The sequence below is a fragment of the Hippoglossus hippoglossus genome, chromosome 22 (genome assembly GCF_009819705.1).
Source record: "Hippoglossus hippoglossus isolate fHipHip1 chromosome 22, fHipHip1.pri, whole genome shotgun sequence".
Taxonomy (NCBI): Eukaryota; Metazoa; Chordata; class Actinopteri; order Pleuronectiformes; family Pleuronectidae; genus Hippoglossus; species Hippoglossus hippoglossus.
The window spans coordinates 3,655,220-3,673,366 of NC_047172.1; the positions used below are offsets into that span (position 1 = coordinate 3,655,220).

At 45.4% G+C, this 18,147-nt stretch overlaps 2 protein-coding genes across 15 annotated transcripts in view; one reads left to right on the plus strand and one right to left on the minus strand.

Annotated features, from left to right (window-relative positions):
- Positions 1-497: 497 nt before the first annotated feature.
- On the plus strand, positions 498-14,077 carry alms1 (ALMS1 centrosome and basal body associated protein). Its single transcript, XM_034576744.1, has 18 exons — positions 498-670; positions 1,595-1,775; positions 2,137-2,257; positions 2,358-4,185; positions 4,322-4,481; positions 4,589-5,716; positions 5,991-6,106; positions 6,542-7,580; positions 8,164-8,286; positions 8,849-9,004; positions 9,742-10,703; positions 11,011-11,128; positions 11,298-11,516; positions 11,627-11,868; positions 12,260-12,425; positions 12,522-12,579; positions 13,002-13,101; positions 13,253-14,077. Exons 1-18 carry the CDS (start codon positions 650-652, stop codon positions 13,295-13,297), a joined length of 6,783 nt encoding a protein of 2,260 aa, XP_034432635.1. The 5' UTR covers positions 498-649; the 3' UTR covers positions 13,298-14,077.
- dctn1b (dynactin 1b) overlaps positions 11,032-18,147 on the minus strand; it is a 35,242-nt gene continuing 28,126 nt past the window's right edge. For 11 of the 14 annotated variants that reach the window (XM_034576755.1, XM_034576759.1, XM_034576758.1 and 8 more), the window contains 9 exons: positions 17,811-17,953; positions 17,566-17,732; positions 17,288-17,299; positions 16,542-16,669; positions 16,139-16,325; positions 15,599-15,672; positions 15,361-15,450; positions 15,000-15,238; positions 13,798-14,969 (listed from right to left, as the gene is read on the minus strand). In XM_034576755.1, the coding sequence (XP_034432646.1) occupies positions 15,101-15,238; positions 15,361-15,450; positions 15,599-15,672; positions 16,139-16,325; positions 16,542-16,669; positions 17,288-17,299; positions 17,566-17,732; positions 17,811-17,953 (939 nt within the window). In that variant the 3' untranslated portion in view covers positions 13,798-14,969; positions 15,000-15,100. Of the gene's footprint in view, positions 11,043-13,797; positions 14,970-14,999; positions 15,239-15,360; positions 15,451-15,598; positions 15,673-16,138; positions 16,326-16,541; positions 16,674-17,287; positions 17,300-17,565; positions 17,733-17,810; positions 17,954-18,147 lie in introns of those variants that run through there. The other 3 variants (XM_034576746.1, XM_034576747.1, XM_034576749.1) reach the window with 3 other exon arrangements.

Consider the following 18,147-nt stretch of genomic DNA (forward strand, 5'->3'; position numbering starts at 1 on the left):
TCAGGATGTTTTTTCATCATGTGAAACAAATACTGGAGAGTTTTGAACTTGATGTTGTACTTAAGGAGTGTTCAGCCATAATAAAACAATTATAACAATGAAAGGAGAACGTTTTTCTTTCCTGTTTGTATTTCGAGAATAAAGTCAAAATTTAAAGAAGAAATAAATTAATAATGTCAGAGATAGAAGTTCTAAAGTAAACTTGTACTTCTTCTCACTCTATGAATATGAAGATTAATTCATTTCAAGTGTTTGATATTTTTCTCCTCATCACTGTTTGTTATTAAAACTTTTTCTGTGTATTTTTTCACTTGTTTGTATAATTTCTATTTTTTTATTTACATATTCGAAATAAATAATAATTAATTACTTATTCATATTATTCATATTATTATTATTAGTAGTAGTAGTATTAAATATCTTATGAACACTTAGTGCGCTGGACTACATTATGTTGATCTGTGAAATACCCATGCAGCCACTCTTTTTTTATCGCAGAGGAGTGAGGCATCTGCTCAATAAACGATCTTTGCAGTCCTTCAATTTCAAATCCTTCCTCGCGCGAGCTCTCTTCCTAGCGACGCTCCATGGTTACGAGCGGCAGGAAGCGCGCTCACGGTGGCGCACTGGGAACAACAACAACAACAACATGAACGCGGAGCCTCCGGAGGTTGTTTGTGTCTCTAACTCAAATGTCGTTATGATAAATGTGGCCCGATTGTTGACTCGTTCTTCGGGTAACTTCTCCCGGAAGTGCGGGTCACGGTTCCCCAGCGTTGGCGGCTGTCAGCGGTTAGCTAGCTGCTAGCTGCTAGCTGCTAACGGCTTTGCTAGGCCGTTAGCTAACTTAATGGCCGACATGTATCTGTTAAACTCACGAGGAGCGTCTTGTTTGGTTAAAGTGCTGTGAGTCTGCTGGTTAACCAGTTCAAAGGTTAACTGGTTTGTCACAAAGTTAACTCCCAGTTAACCTGTTGCTTCCGAGCTGACTTTAAAGGGTCCGTGTGTGAGATTTAGCTGAAACGGGTCAGTTTCTGAATGTTAAATAATCCTAGTGGTGTTTCCACTCGTGTGAAATCATTTAAATTGTATGAATTATAGTTTTATTTACCCTTGAATTGCGCTTTATGTTTAAATACGTTATATTTACATCGGCAGCGGGTCCTCTCTACGGAGGCCGCCATGTTTTTGTTTTTTTTACAGTTGCTCAAACTGAACCGATTTGTTATCCTGTGAATTAGAAAAGTGCAAGAAAACAAAAGTACAAGATAAAACCGGATGTATTATTAATAATAGATGTGATGTGATGAATGTGATGAATATTTAAGTCTGATCTGGTTTTATGAGGAGTGATATGAAGTGACAGCATCTGACAGGGAGGACGTTCCTGGAGTGACTGTCCTCTGCTGTCTGACCAGCAGGTTGTGGTGGATGTGCAGGACACGATCCAGGCTGCATCACAGAGTTGTGTTACCGCGAGTTGTCGTTTTCAGCCTCCAAAGAAACGTCTCCATCTTCTCGTGTTTACTGTGACACAGCTGTGGGAAATGGTACTGACAGTAACGGTTGTGTTGCTCTGTTTGGTGATTCACAGAGAGTGGAGGCATCTCTTCAGCTGCCGGTGGATAAAGATGGGAGTCGGTCTGTTGGACAATCCTCCATGAATCAGCAGGGACCTCGAAGTCTTCCTGCAGCCGGACAGGACCAGTGGCAGCCCAGACGGGAAACAGATGATTGGGAGCCTCTACAGCCCAGTGGACGCTCTTTGCAGCTGGGTATGTACATTCAATAAAAACAATGAATTTCACTCTCTCTCCTCTCCCCTTTAAATAATACATTGAATACAATTAGATGATGCAGAATTGATGTATCACTATAAATCGGTGTTGTGACTCAAAGAATAACATATCCTTTGCAGTGTGTGTTTATGTAGATGTGTCTGTCACATTCTTATGGTATCTGTGTACATGTGGAAAACCTCATTTCATTTTCTTTTTAATAATTCATCGCATTGTATCTCATCATAATGGCAGTGAGTGTTTGCATTCGTTAACTTTGAAGGATTTTTATTCCGTCCTAAGTTTGATGCCTGTTCATGTTGCTTGTGGATAACGTCAGTATTTTCTGTGTCTTCAGAATTTCAGGACAGTAACTTGTCTCCAGCTCTTTTCCTCTTGCCTGGAAACTCTCGAGTGGAACGCAACTTTACTGAATATTCTTTATTCCAACAAAGTGACCATGAATTTGCTCCTTTAAGGTAAAAAAAACCAAACAATTAAAATCTAATTATTGGTTGTGTGGACATCGTTTTCTTTATGAGAAATTAACATTTGTATTACTTCATTTACTTTTTTAAGGGCGTACCCTGACATGTCCATGGCGTCGGAGAGATTCCACTTGCCGCCCCAGGATCGCACCACTCAGGCGTCTGAGCGTGGCTCACTGTCCCAGCACCCTTTGGCCCATGCAACCATCCTTTCTGAAGAAGGAACAAGCAGCTGTTGCTCTCTGTCCCAGCACAGTATGCCACCAGGGGACGAAAGCAGACGAGAGGAAATGATTCACTCCCGACTGACTGACCTGCAGGCATCTAGAGATGATGGTGGTGGCAGAGAGAAAGACTCTGAGACACTAACTGACCTTAAGAACAAGCTCGCAGCTGTAGACGATGACACCTTCTTTCTGAGTAAGGACATCCCTGCCCAGCATCTTCTGGACATCCTTCAGAAAGAGGTTGGCATGCTGAGCAGCAGTAGTAGTGCGCTGTCCTCTTCCTCTGAGATGTCTGTGAAGAGCATTACATCTTTTGTCCAAGAGTCTAAAAGCTCGAAAATTTCCAAACCAGGAATTCCCCAAAGCTTGGCTAGAAGAGAAGGTCCACCTGGTGAAGCTTCTCTGCCCCAGCAGCAGACGCAGCAACCTGACCCGTCACAAACGCTGTCATCTGAGGTCGGTAACATCACCATGGGTTCCCGCAGCACTCAACCTGATGACAGCAGTGAAGTGTTGTACAGGGAGCTGCTGTCTGAGGCTGAGGGGAACCGCAGCAGAGAAGCTGGAGCTAAAAACCAACAGCAGAAAAGTGCTTCACCACCTGCTCAGTTTCTTACAGAGACATCCACTGGCAAGCCAAGTGTGACCCGAAAAAATCTGAGTGACCTGCCATGGACCGGGCCGTTTTCATCCGGTGTGGAAAGGCTGCACAGAGAGCAAGACCTCTGGTCCTCAGGGAACCAAACAGGGATCGATGGGTCCTACCTGGGTTTCCTTCCACAGTCTCAGTCCACTCCAGGGGTTTTCAAGGCCCCACCCAAATCCAACATCAAGGCTACATTAGGGAAACTGTCTGCCATAGAATCTGATAAAGAAAGCTCGTATCAATCGAGGACTGGGATCTCTCCACAGCCAGCTGTTCCTGAGCCTGACGTCCATCGTCCAGACTCAGCAGATCAGTGCCACGAGGAACATACCTCTGCAAAAGTCCAGTCTCTTCCAAGTCTTAACTACATTCAGAAGGTAGACGCTTGGAGGACGAATCAGAGCTCTGGCAACACGTCACTGTTTGACAGTCTGGCACTGCAGGGATTTTCTGGCGTCTCTCCTAAAAAGAAAGCTTACGAGGCAGTGTCTGACTCCCTGAATCGCATCCTCAGTGAGCAGGTGCGGAGATTACAGCAGCCTCCTGTTTCCAGTGCTCTCAACGAGAATGTCACACAGGAATCCTCAGCAGCTCCTTCTGGCTCCTCCTCTCCGAGAAGAGGGGAGGCGGTGGGCAGCGCGCCCAGTGACAAAGATAACACTGGGTCTGCAGCAAGACCCTCCAGCTCCCCCTTTGGCCGGTCGCAGTCCCACTCCTCTCTTAGCACAGTAGTAATGTCGGCCCAGAAAGAAAAGAATGAGACTCAGGACGATGTTCATCATCATCTTCATCAGCCGAGTGCCTCAGCTCAGCCCTCACCTCTCGTGAACCTCGGTCAGTTCAGCGACGTGTCAGTCGATCGAGATTTTACACTTTCAAGTTCCCAAGATAGTTACAACAGTGGAGTTAAATTAGGAACTTCTATCGGAGCGTCTTCTGTCACGAGCCTGGAGGTGGATAATTATGCCCCCTACTGGACTTCTAAACTGTCGTCAACATCACCTCTGCCCGGACCTCGAGAATTCAACATCGAAGAACGAATTCCGGTAACTGAAAAATTGTTTTTGTTGATTCACGTTTCAGCAGATCATCAACTAAAGTTTTAGCAGTTGATTTGATGCTTTACGATGCATATAGATTCTGCCTGATTTCGCTGTGGTCCTCTTTTTGTTTCCCCTGCAGTTGTATCTCCACAACCTGGGTATCGACCAGTCTCCCTCAACGATATTAAATCCTTTTGCACCCAGAGGGCCAATCAGAGAACCTGAATTCTCTCCCACTGATCTCTGTACAATTAAAGGATCGATCGGAACCCCGTCCAAGAGCACCCAACCCTCTGAAGGTAATATTTCACCCCATACTAGATCAGCTGTAACTGTTTTTCAAATGTACTTTTTGATAACTGATACAGAACCAATGTGGCTAATTAAAAAAAACCTATATTTTCAGGTGGCAGTCCCTATAAAGGAGAGTTTTCCAGGTCTAGTATTCGGTCGGTGGACTCTAGTATTTCCATTCCGTTCAGCATGGACAGTCTTGGTCCGGCCGTATCGATCCCAGAGCCGACCAAGCGAGCATCTCCTCCATCTGATGCTGAAGCTGTCCAGACTGAACGCAGACTGACACCAGCCTCCCAGCGTGAGGAGGATTCCCACTCCTCCACATTGCATCTCAGCCAGCAGCAGCAGCAGCAACAGAAGGACGACACTCTAACCAGCAGTCAGAATATTTTCCTGCCAGGAGAGAGGTTTGACTCTGACCTCTCATCAGTTACTCAGGCGAGGAGCGAGGAAAGAGATTTGGCGTCTCCCTTGCAGACAAGTCGTAGTTTGGAGAAAAGTGCAGAGGATTCTTTTGTTAGCTCTAAGGCCTTGTTGGAGATCAATAAACTGCTCTCTCAGTCGGATAAAGGGGTGTCTGCTGGGTCTTCCTCAGCCTCCCCTGCAGCGCCCCGTCTGCTGCCTGACGATGACTTATTCCTCTCCTTCAAGAGGAAAACCAGTAAACTCCAGGACTCCTCGTTCTCCGGAGCTGAAGACCCCAGAACTCGTTCCTCCTCGCTGTGGGCCAGGTCGTCGTCTGATTCCATGCTTACCTCAGAAAAACCAAGGCAAAGCTCTTTAGGTCGAGAAAGCATGACCTCGTCATGGCAGCCTGATTATCCGTCCACACAGTCTCTCACTACTGCACCTGCTGCAGGTTCAACCCTTGTTCTCTCCAAACCAGCCAGACGGGCGGAGCCTGAAGGCTGCAGTGCTGCACCTCCCGACAATAAAGTCCCAACACAACCACCAGTCATCCAGTCTCCACCCGCTGTGAACCCACAACAGCTCATCTCTACATCGACAGAGACGGCGGCTGCACTCGAGGTGGAAGAAGAGCCTGCGCCTGGAGGTCCTGCACAGAGCAGCTCCTCGTCGCCCGCTCCTGACGACACAGATCAGGGAGGGATGAGCGACGGGAGCAGCGAGAGCTCACTGGCAGTCAGAGTGGCCAAGTTACTCCAGAGTGAGTCTCCAGCCACCATGATGTCCAGTACGCCCAGCATGACTGATCAAGAGGAGAGCAAAGCCAGAGGTACGACCACTCAAAGTTTAACAGTTTCTAAGACACAAGCATATTGGTTGCTCATATTCTTTTTCTTCATTATATTCACCCTATGTTGATTTAAGCCTTTCAGGGTCAACTTTTATTTTATTCACTGATAAAGTCGAGACACAGTCAGTTTATAGTCGTCTAGTAAAGTGTAATGCTTATGTCAGTCCTCAGACACAACCATGTCGAGCTCAGAAAACATAATTAGACTGTTTTCAAATGTACATCTGGATAAAAGTGTGTGTTTATGTTGCAGAGTGGATCAAACTGAAGGTGTCGGGTCAGCAGTGCGAGCCTCTGGAGTTGGACATAGAAGATAGAAGACGGATTGAAGAGATCAAGAAAGAGCTGCTGTTAAAATATCCCATGAAGGTAAAACACTGAGGGAAAACATGTGAAACGCAGCAACCAGTCCAGAAAAGCTTGAGCATTAGAGCACAAAGCAACTTTAAATCCTGATTTTTCAAACCATATAATTTGTCTTTTAATATTCTAATGTCATTATCTCTCTGTCAACGTCTGCACGGTTCAAGTCTCACAGTTAAGGTAACTGATGTTGGTGGTTTGAAGTCTTTTATATAAAACAGAGTGCTGTGAACTCTGCTTTGTGTGGTTTGATGGTTGAATTGCTTTCTCCTTGCATGTCCGAGTTTTCCACAAACTCTTCCCTGTTCTGGATCCAGGTTTGGTTGCAGTGCTGAAACGTTTGGATGTGAATCTTTGTGACAGATGAGTGAATTCGCAGGATGAGGAACGCTAGGACCTCATGGTTTGAAACAGTCTTTTGCTTTCTCTTTCTCCTTCCAGAGCCAGTTGAGTACAGATACAGAGAGCAGTGCAGCATCCAGTGTCCAGAGGGGACAGGATCCACCTCAGTCTGCAGAGACGTTCACCCCCAACCAGCTGTCTCAGCCTCTGCAAGGCCTCAGAACGAACCTGTCTGACTCCAGCGTGCAGCTTAGAGACCCTCGTCGCCAAGACACTCTAGAAGCTCAAGTACAGAAGATTGCTGCTCGAGAAGGAGTAACCCTCCCCAGAACAAACCCTCGGGCCCTCACGTCCATCTCCATCGCCACCTGCAGGCGCTCCACTTCCCCTTCTCCCTCTACGTCGCCTGCACATCCCATCAGCCCGGCCTCAGAGCCACTCCACACGAGCGAGCTCTGGACAGCAGACGAACACCTTAAAGTGAACAGACCACCCACTCAAAACGAGGAGAAGACAACCAGAGAGCTGACATCAAGGTTTGAACCGAGCAGTCGTCTCTACACCAGAAAGCAAAGCCTAGATTCTCAGTTAATGTCAGGAAATCAGACGAGGCAAGATGCTGTTGGAGGCCAGTTTGAAAACCCTCCTCCACCCTTGCAGATTTTAAATAGAGAGGATCAGCGAGATGATTTATTCATCTGGGACAGCTCTGTGTCTGGTGCCCACGGAGCTGAACGAACCACAGGTTCATCCCCCTCTGAATCTCCTGCCACGGCCGGTCACGTCTCCCATGTCCATCTCACTCTGTCCCCGAAAGCAGCTGATCCCAGCTTGGCCTCGGCTCTGAGCTCCAGTCGAGCTGGTGCAGCTACAGAGATGCCACGTAGAGAATTTGTTCTCCTCAGACACTCTCCATCCACAGCCAGCAGCCCGGACGAAGGTGTGGGTCTGTCCAGTCCCCCAGAGTGGTACGAGACCGGAGAGCCGAGGGAACAGCGGGGGCTTGAACGAGCCGACACCTCCACCCGGTTTAAATCTGTGGTTCCTCGACGAAGAATCACCTCCGCACCCAAACAAGCCTTCACACCACGTCCCAGAGCTGAAGTTTCCAAAAGGCCATTAACCCACGAATCAGCAGGTTTGTTATGAAAATAATTTTTAATGTGAGAGAACTATGAGCAGGAGAAGTGTGGGAGATAGGAACCTTCATTTATCTCTTAATCACGTCTTGAAAGAGGATTAAGTTCAAACTGGAGGATTTGTTTTTTAAGTCCAGGGGTAGAAACAAGTTGTGGCAGCGGAGTCAGGGATTAAAAGTGAGGCACCTGCAACTAATGATTGTTTTTTATTATAAATTACTCTGTAGATCATATTAGTCTCATATTTAATCTGTGAATTTACAGTAAATAGTGAAAATGAAAACAGTTAAATAAAACAAAACTACTCAATCCATACTTGGTACAGAAATTCTCACGTTTCAGAAGTTGCAATTAAATAATTATTAGTAAATAGTAATTATAAAAAGAAATTCACAAATACGTTGAATGATAATTTTTTGAGCCCTTGCAAAAACACAAAATAAGTTAATGGTGTATCAGACCAGGAAGAAAACTGAATTTTCTGTTTTCCTGTGAAATATCTGTGACGTTTGGGTTCATGTGTTCTTAAGATGTGATCATGAACATGTTCTAAATGTCCTATGTGTCCTCTCCCTCCTGCAGCGGTGCCTGTTCTGTTGCCTTACAAACCCCGCGGCAGTGAGGAGCTCTTCTACGTCCCTCAGCTAGAAGCTGACGTCTCCTCCACTGGGCACTCGGACACCACCATGGAGAGCTCGCACACAGGTACGGCACTTTTTCACTGAGCTGCTTTATTAACGTGTCCGACTGAAGATCTGATCATCATCTAACAAACAAACACTTAAATCAGGTTATTCCAGGGTTCACTCGGTTTTTCTTGTCCCGTTTTATAAAATAGCTTTTGGAAAATCCCTTGACAAACTCTGAAACTTGAAATTGTCACAGCAAAAATAAAAACAGCAAATTAGAAAGTAAGGAATTAATGAGTCCAGAGGATTGAATCGTCGGTTGAATAATCTGTGATGAACGAGGCTCTGCTCTCATTTCCCCCGAGCCCGTGTGGGTCGCAGCTGCTCCATTGTAACGTACACCCGGCAGCACATCAATTATTCATGTTCAGGGGCTGGACGAGACAAAGGCAGAGCGGGGGCCCCAGCGGAGACACACAGGGAGAGAGGGGGCTGTCGACTCCACGTCTTTCAAACGTCTTCTGTTCAGTTCTGCCTGAAAATGAAAGGATTTGTCTCATTTTGAGCAGTTTCATTCGTCTGTTGTCTCAGAAATTAACGGCCACCAGGTAACAAACCACTTTTTGAATTCTGACCAGGCTCAGACGACGCCGTGGCCCCACGCTTCAGCAGTGAGGTCCTCGGGCACCAGGACCCGGGGCTGGACCGCGGCGTCACCATCAGACACACGGAGGGCATCTACAGCAAGAGGCTGAGAACGGCTAACTTCAAAATGCAACAACCTGGACACAGAGGTATGTTGACATCAAGTGTGTTGAGTTGAAAGAGTGAAACGAGCAATAATCACCAAGTCTGTCATTAATAATAATAAACTTTATTCATATAGCACCTTTCAAAACAGTGACAATGTGCTTTACAAGTTAGAAACGAAGGCAAACAATTAAAATCTGTTTCATGATCTCACAAATAATAAGAGTTACAGTAACAAACTAAATAAAGTTATTTGGTTACTATTAATATATGTGTCTGTCTGGTTAAATTAAATCATAACTAAATGTTGGAATTGCAGAAAAATAACACCTTTGGGAAGATGTAAAAAAAAAAAAAAAAACTCAAAAGGGAAAGAGCAATAATAAATGTACCAAAAGACTTAATTATCAAGTTTTAAATGTTGGGTAAAGAAGATTATAAAGTTTATTCACAGGTAAACAGAACTGTTGCTTTGTGTAGACGGACGTTTGCAAAGCAGGCAAAAGCCTGAGGCCCCGAGCTGAGGGGGCCCCTGAAAACGGCTCATTACATTAGTCCACAGCTACGGCAAATTTGTGTGAACACCCTTAAATAATATGATCAATTATGTTCAGAAGACTAAAGACACCATGGGGGGGGGACCTCCTAACGAGGCCCCAGGACATTGTAGACGTCTGGTTGAAGACGAGAGCGAGAGATTCCCTTCGATGCATTTATTAAATATTTTTAAAAATCTGCTCTTCATTCAGTCTTAACACCTGATGTGTTTTTCTTGTTGCAGATTCCTCGGTGACGGCAAATAAAAGCTCTCAAACGAGCGCAAACCGAACTTCACGCCCGTCCTCTCAGGTGTCGCCGGCCTTGAGCAGATTGTCTTCGTCAAACAACCCAGAAGCCCCGAAGAGAGACCAGGGAACCAGCCCGATGCCGTTCACTCGTCACCATCAGCCAGAGACGAACCGTGAGACAGTTCAGCCAGTTCACATGGACCTGAGGTGTAGGACGAGTCATCACCTGGACCAGAGCTCTGTCCCTCAAACAGGAGGACACCAGCACACGAGGGACGTCGCTCCCCCGGCCTCCCCACAGAGCAACATCGGTCTGGACGAGCTGTGGCAGAGGTTCTGTGATCGCTGGACCATCGAGCAGTCTCGTCCAACCAGCGACCAAGAGGCGTCGCTGCTGCAGAGGCTGGAGCGTCTGTCCCGTCTCATTCACAGCAGGAGGAGAACCAACGTGTCGGAGCTACAGGAGGAAAATCAGAAGCTAGGGAGGAGGAGAGAAGACGCTACGAGGGAAGAAAAGAGGCACAGCAACAGAGAGGATGATGGGAGTTTACACGAGGAGACGAAACCTCCCGTCCCTCATCAGGCCCAGCGAACATCTCAGCCTGCAGCGGAGAACAGTCGCACCACCTTCTCCTCCAGTCTCTCCCACAGCTCCTCCCAGAGTCTGACCCTCAGTCCCGCAGACAGAGACGCGTCAGAGAGCTTGTCCACCGTGTCGGGCTCCATGTCCAGCGTGGACACGGCCCGGCTGGTCCGAGTCTTCGGCGCCCACAGAGTCAAGCACCTGAAAAGCGGCTCCAGCCTCGGTAAACTTTACAACACCATCAACAAGCAGAAAGAAGGGAGGGAACAGAGGAGAGAGAGACACGGAGACCACCCGCACCTCATCACGCCGTTAGAGACCACCGGCGAGTCCCCGGTGCCGTTAGAGACCACCGGCACCGACGAGTCCTCAGTAAGTTCAATATCCACTGACTAGTTTCTCTGTTCCTCACAACCCCTCAAAGTTCACGGTTTTACGAAGCCGTAAGTCTTAAAAAGATTGATATAATATATATAATAATAAATATAGAGCCTTGGAATTATTAGAGCAGAAACTTTTCATGTAAATATTTGAGCTTTTAAATTTCTACAAAGAAAAATATTAAGATTAGTGAAAAGTTAGTTTAATTTCTGAGTCTGTGAATCCTGAATAAAAAGCTCAGAGACCTGTTTCTCTCACGGTCGCTGAACAGCTCTAAACTCTGGATGTTGCTCTTCAGGTTGCTGCTGATTCTGCGTCGTCCACCAGCACCTACACCCCCCCATCCCACCACGGACCCTCCAACACTCTGGCAGCCAAGAAGACGGTGAAACTGCTCAGCAAAGGCATCCAGACAGGTTTGATGAGCACTAGTTTAAGATCATTTAGTAATATTTAATATTTCAGGCTTGAAGACTTTGACCACCCTTCACACACAGAGTTTCCATAAACTCTACATAGCCTCTTTTCCCCCGATCGAAAAATCCACCAACAACCACGAATATCTGGCTTTGTTTAATTTTTCAGCTGGTGACCTGGAGATCGTCAGAAACGCGACCCGGCGCCACACCAGAGACGTTGGAACAACGTTCCCCTCGCCTCATGAAACCAGAGCGTCGAGGCAGATTTCATCTTCCTCACCCAGTGGAGAGAGAGGAAGAGGAGGGCAGAAGAATCCCTCTAAGATTCAGTCCTCACAGAAACAGAGGAAGAGCAAGCGGAGCCCATCAAAGCTTTATCCTGCAGGTACGACGACGACGTGCATCACATCTTGTCTAGTTTGTATCATCAATAACTTAATGGTATTGTTTCTTTTTAATAGTTAAATGCCAGAATAAAAGACTGTTTTCCTCCAGGCGTCTCTTGGTTCATCTCTGCTGACGACCTGCGCTCCGAGGCGAGGAAGGAGAACCAGCAGCAGGCGGAGGAGTCGGCACGGAGGCCGAGCACCGCCTGGTTTGAGCCGCACGGCAGAACCCAACCGTGGAGAGAACCGCTCAGACAGAGACAAGTCCACGAGGACAGAACCATACACCACACGGAACCTGATCCCAGAACCAAGACGACGTCGTCTGGTCTCACACGCGTCTCTCTGCAGGTTGGTTTGTACATTCGTCTTTTTCTTAAAGCGACAGACGTTCATCTGTAGGTGACTCATTTTAAATTCTGATATAGATTCTTTAACACATCTGGTTGGTCATGAACAGTACATGTTTGAAAGTTCCCACCTCTTTTTTTTTTAAAGTTTTCTACTTGTGCTCATGTTCGGAAGAATTTCAGGGGAATTTTATACGTTTCTATAAGAGAGCTGGTAGAAAACTTGGCAGGAAATTTAGGCAGAGATGAAGAATGACATGCAATAATACATTTTATGGTTAATGGTCAGTGCCTTCAACCTCATGCTTGGAAAATAGATGTTCACCTTTTTAAAACTCCTCAATATTGTGGAAGAGAGAAAAAGTGGTTAATGCTCCTCCTCCATCCTGCAGGAGGCGCTGGAGCTGTGGCGTCCGGGGTTCATCTGTCGGTCCACGCAGAGGGTGAAGTGTCTGGCTCTGCAGGCGGAGGAGAGGAAGCTTCAGGCCGTCTTCATCAGAGAGAGAGACGAGCTCTTCAGCCAGCCCAGAGGAGGGGGGGGGCCGCCGAGGCCTGCAGGTACTGCACTGAACACGCTGGAGGAGGAAGTTGATGTTTAAGTGTCACTGTGCTCTTTATTAAAATATAACTGGTGTGTTGTGTGTGTGTGTGAAGGCACCGCTCTGCTGAGGAGGGCTGTTCCCAGGAAGGAGATGATCCAGAGGTCCAAACTGTGAGTTCCTGCTCTTATGTATATATCGTTTCATTAAAGAGAAAATAGCCAGTGATGATTTTATTTAGCGACATGTTAACAATAGTAAATAGGTGTTTCATCATCATGGGACACATGTGGTGTGAGTTTGTTTCCTCCTGACTTAGCTGATGAGAGATGGTTAAGAGGTGGAAGTATGAAGTTTCTTCTTTGTGTGAAATGTACGGTGGTGGTGGGACATAAAGATGTAATACTAGACAAAGCACTGTATGAACATGTGTGTGAACGAGTAAATGGAACTCGTAAAGTACTTTGAGTGATGATCAGACTGTAAAAGTTCTTTATAAGTAATGTCGATTTACCATTTGAAGACTTGTCTGAAACGTGAGCTGTCAGATGTCTGGTTTTCAGACTTTTTTGTCTAAACCGTGTTTCTCCTTCAGGATCTATGAGAATCTGCCTGAGGTGCAGAGGAGGAAGGAGGAGGAACGGAGGAAAGCAGAATACAGATCTTACCGACTGAACGCACAACTCTACAACAAGGTACAAACACGTTCCTCACATGAACCTGAGTCTGAAGAGGAGGCTGTGAAATCTGTTTTAACATGAATCCTGTGAATGTTTCTATATGAAACTAGAAGAAACTGATTCTTACAGATTTTAACTAAAGTTTTGTCTCATTTGAATTTTTCAGAGAATCACCACCCGTGTCCTGAGCAGACGAACAGCCTGGCAATGAGCAACATGTTTTTAAAATCTTTGTAAGAAACAAAACTACCTAAATCCACTTTTATTTATGAACCACATTGTTACAGTTGGTATTTTATAGATTATGCTGAAAAGTAGAATTCTACTCATGAACGTAAGACGTGATTTTAGTCGGTTTGACTGACGAATGTGTGTAAATGTGAAAATAAACCAGGTTTTTCTTTAAATGCTGCGACGTCCGATCCGTCACTTTGGTGTAAGACACGAGGCCGACAGCGATTCTCTGGCTTTACCGTCTTTATTGATCAGGTTTGAGAGCAGGAAGCCACACGAGGAGAAGGTACGACGACCAGCACAGATACACAGGACCAATAAATAACGTCTGCATTTCCCCTCTGAAGCTTCAGCTATGTAGATGCACTATGCCCATTAAGTACAACAGAAAAGTTACACCAGTGTAAACGTAAAATAAAATTAAAATCATGAAATAAAAACAGTTAGCGTTAGTTAATGAGCTAAAACCTTTTTAAAAATCAGTCATGGCGAACGTGGTGAAGGGAAACAAAGTCTTTGGCAGAGATGTGTTTTTTTTTTTCAAAATAAAGTTTGGTTGAATGAAATGAGAAATAAGGCAGCGCTCTTCAACTCGAGGCTCTGTGGGATTAAGGCTTGGACAAAAGTTTAGATCAGAAACAGCCAATTCAGCACTTTTACCAAGCAGGTGAAAGTCGACAGTAACACGTTTAATAAATACTAAATAACTTAAATCATATATAATCTTTCATCTGACTAAAGTGCAGTCGAGCTGTTTTAAATAAACAAAGTAAAAGAATCCTACACAGTGAATTTGAGATTAATCTGCTTCTCTTGTTCTGTGCAGCTCCGTTATCTTTTTTTTTTTTAAACGAAGTAAAAAACTAAACCCTCGTTTACTTCATTAGTTCATGTTTGTGCAGGAATAAAAGTTACATCCCAGTTCTCCAGACTTAAAATAAAGTAAATAAAAACCACAGGAAAAAACGACCACGACTCTAAACGGACACATTCTAGTTGTTCTGGATCTCTTTCCCTTTTAGACAGTGGAGTTATAAAAATGTACACAGCAGTTAAACACAGAAAGGTGGAGCGACATCCAGCTGAAGATAAACCACACTGCAGGTTCCACACCGGAGCCGAGACTCCATCAGTAAGGGTCAACCCTCAGTAAACAGCCATAACAGGGTTGCAGTGAATCGGCAGCATGCAGCAGTGCAGTCGTCAGCAGGTTCTTCACAACTCAGACGTCTCGGTCATGATAATCTCTCGGGTCTGTAATCCGCAGTGTTCAGGGCTGTAGTCCAAAGCACAGTTTACTTAGGCTTAAGTTTTAAATAAAGAAAATTTGGGATATTTAAAATAAATATTTGTCTTCAGGGGAGTTTCCTTTTAGTGTTTTCACAATTAAAGATATTAGTCAGGCCTATGATTTCCTTTCAGAGTGAATCTTAATGTGGTTATTCTCTTGATTGTTGTGTTGACAAAATGTTTCAGTAACTGGTTTAAGAAAATCCCATAATTTCCTAAATATTTATGTATAACAGCAGAAATCAGAGAAAGATTGGAACCAATGAGGTGATCATCAAAACAATATTTCTGTAAATTGATTAATTAGCTAATTATTTAGATTCTAATGATCCTGATCCTAAACGGGTCGAGACTCGGACCTCAGCCACGTGACTCTGATGCTGACTAACCCTGTGTGACGCGGTTTGGCGGATGATGACGGGGTCGGTGGCGTGGCGTCGGTGTAGCAGGCAGGGTCGGGGGGGGCGGGGCGGGGCGGGGCGGGTGGAGTTTAGGTCCTCAGCAGACTGTGGACTCTGTGCAGCTGAGACTGGGACAGGACGAGGCGGTGGACCTGCTCCTGACCGCGGAGACACGGCACCATGACCCGACCCACCAGCACCGTGTCGCCCTGCTTCTCCTCCTTCGCCTGAAACACAGAATATCTGATCTGATGAGAGGAGGTGAACGACTCAACATGGTTTACTGAATCATTTTAGTTTAATTCTACAATTTAGATCATATTCTCAATTCTCAGAGCTTCTGCTCTACCTTCACGAACGAAGTGGACGGGAAAGTGGCGAAGTCGGACGTCACTCGAGCTCCAGGCTGATGGTTGACCACGTGCTCGGCTACTTCATCCTGAGGGAAAACACAGAAACGTTACTGCCTCACTGACACTGATTGGTGAGAAGTTCAGGAAGCATCAGTGTGAGCTGCTGCAGAATCACGACGTTTGTTCTGTTTGACATTAAACAGTTGGAATTAAGTCAGTTCCAGTGTGTTTCACCTTCAGTCGGCCCAGAGTGTCACTCAGAGACTGGAGTCTGGCGGTTTGTTCCAGGAGCTGAGCGCTCGGTGTCACTGCACGACAGAGAATAACCAGAAGTTAAACATTACTCATAGAATACACATGTGATAACTAAGATGACTGACAGTTCCGTGTCTGTCAGACTTAACACAGTAAATCGTACTTCTCTAAGATCTGAAAATCTGTGAATTAATGAGCTTATTATATCTTAAAAATTAAATTTATCGAAAACCAAAAACCCCAAATCTACATTTCTACAAATAGTAGAAAGCCACAAATAAAGCTGACAAATGTCATTAGACTCAAATTTCATTCTTTTCTACACTAACACTTAATTTAACACAGTTGAAGTGCTTAACCTTGTCTGCATATTTATAAACAAAAATAAAAGCACACAGCGAACAGGTCGAGGAAAAGAAACTTAAAACCACAAGCGCTAAAATACGAGATGACATTAACGAGAGAACAAATATAAAAGTGATTATTATATTAAATCTTTTTCCTCTTTCCGGATCCCACCTGGAGATTTCCCCGTGACGTCCACCACCTTGACATTGGCGCTCATTTGCAGCAGAGTCTCCAGGAGCTGGTCGGTCTTGCGGTAGAGGGCGCTGGAGAGCACCTCGGGACGTCCCCCGTCTCTGGAGGGAAGTTTGTTCACGTGGAGCGGAGGCAGAGCGGCGAGCTGAGCGCGCATCTTCTCAGCCTGAGGGAGAGAGAAACATGGACCACTTAGTAAAAGTGGCTCTGAGATTGACAACGATAGACTGTGAGCATGTTGGTTTGTTGGCGGGTGGCAGCCAACGCTCTAGAGTCAGTGTTTCCCTCTTTCAGTTCCTCTTTATCTGTGTTGATCTGCACTGAACAGGCTGTGAGAACAATCATTTGGATGTCGTGGTCAGGAAGAGGAGATGTTCGGTACCTTCAGCCTGTTGTTGTCGTTCTTCAGCTGCTTGATGCAGAGTCTCTGAGCCTCAATCTGCTGAGTCAGCAGAGGGGAGTCGATCACCTGGACTCCTGAGGCTGAAGTGACGCCGGACATCATGTTGGCTGAGGACGAGAACAGGATCACGTTATAGAAATCACCAAGGTCACTGTTCACGTGCAGTGAAAACTCAATGCGACAACCACACAGCTTCACTTTGTCTGTTTATATCATATTTAACCTTCACAGTTAATTATACCTTATTCACTTCACTTTGAAAATCAAGATTTTACATTTAAACATATGATAAGCTCATAAATTAGTAATAGTCAGAAGTGATCGAGTTGTTAAAGCTCAGTAATATGAGTTCAATAACAAAGAAAATAATGTTTATCTGAACTCTCTGATATTTGTGACTGAGACATTAAAACATGCAGCAGGAGATCGTGCACACGCCAAAACACAGATGAATATAATATTTACATGAAACAGCCTTAATGATGTAATAACAGTGTTTCTGCAGGCGTCATTACATTCAACACATGTTTCACCATCAAACTGCTGAGCATGAAAGAAAAGCAGAGTGGTACATCCCATCGGACTTTCTTTATTCAGTCCTTTTCATGACCTGCAGATTCCCTGAGTAAAACATGCGTGTTGTAACGTGTGACTTCTGAATCATGCGTCATTAAAACCTTTTCACGGTTCAAGGCTCATGCAGGATCAGGGACGGACATTAATACCTTTTTGTTCCTCTGCAGAAGGTAAGAGATTAAAATGAAGGTGGACAAAGAGGAGGTCAGTGTTTGTTACGATCAAAAAGGAGAAAGTTGAAAAACAGGAGTTTGAGTTAAAACGGTGATAAATAGTTAAACGTGTGTTCGTTACTCTTCAGGAAACTAGTTCAACCACCACATGAAAACAACAGATGTGAAGCTGATGAATCTTTTACTGTGGATTGATCAAACTAAGGGTTTTATAATCGACCAATCGGCCCATTATCCGGTTTCCCTCCACTCACCTCCTGCTATCCCCGTGACGATGGAGGCGATTCCTGACGGACCGGTTCCCCTCAGCCCGTCGATGGTCATCTTGGACTGGCTGTTGATTCGCTGCTTCAGCTCCGCCTTCTCCGCCTCCAGCTGGTCGATGTCGGCCTGCAGCGCGTCCATCGTCTCCTCGAACTCCCTGAGAAGAGAAGAGAAGAGCGTCAGCTCAGCTGTCGACGTCTCGTGTGGATCTACATCGTGAGGTCGTCGTCCTCACTTCTCTTTCTTCTTCAGCAGCGTCTGAGCTTCGTCCAGTCGCGTCTGAATCTTCTCGACGCGCTCGTCGGCGTCTTTGGACGAACTGTCCAGTTTCTTCTCCAGCAGACTGAGGCGGATGTTGGCCTCGCTCAGCTCCTCGCCCTGGAAACACAAACACAAACATTTATCATCTCTCATTGCTGATTCATTTACAAGTTATCTTCAGCACTGGTCAGCTAATCCTTTGGTTTATTAGAGAACTGACTGTTAGTAGGAATTGCTCTGGGTTCTCTGGAGCTTTGAGGCTATCACACTGTTGGTGATGATTGAACACAGAATGACAGAAAGACTGAGAA

What these genes read in the sequence shown, in the direction of transcription:
- alms1 (XM_034576744.1), top strand. Translation starts at nt 650, where the DNA reads ATGAACGCGGAGCCTCCGGAG. An exon ending in ACATCGAAGAACGAATTCCG is followed by an intron (nt 4,186 to 4,321) that starts GTAACTGAAAAA and finishes TTTCCCCTGCAG; the next exon opens with TTGTATCTCCACAACCTGGG. An exon ending in ATGATCCAGAGGTCCAAACT is followed by an intron (nt 12,580 to 13,001) that starts GTGAGTTCCTGC and finishes TTTCTCCTTCAG; the next exon opens with GATCTATGAGAATCTGCCTG.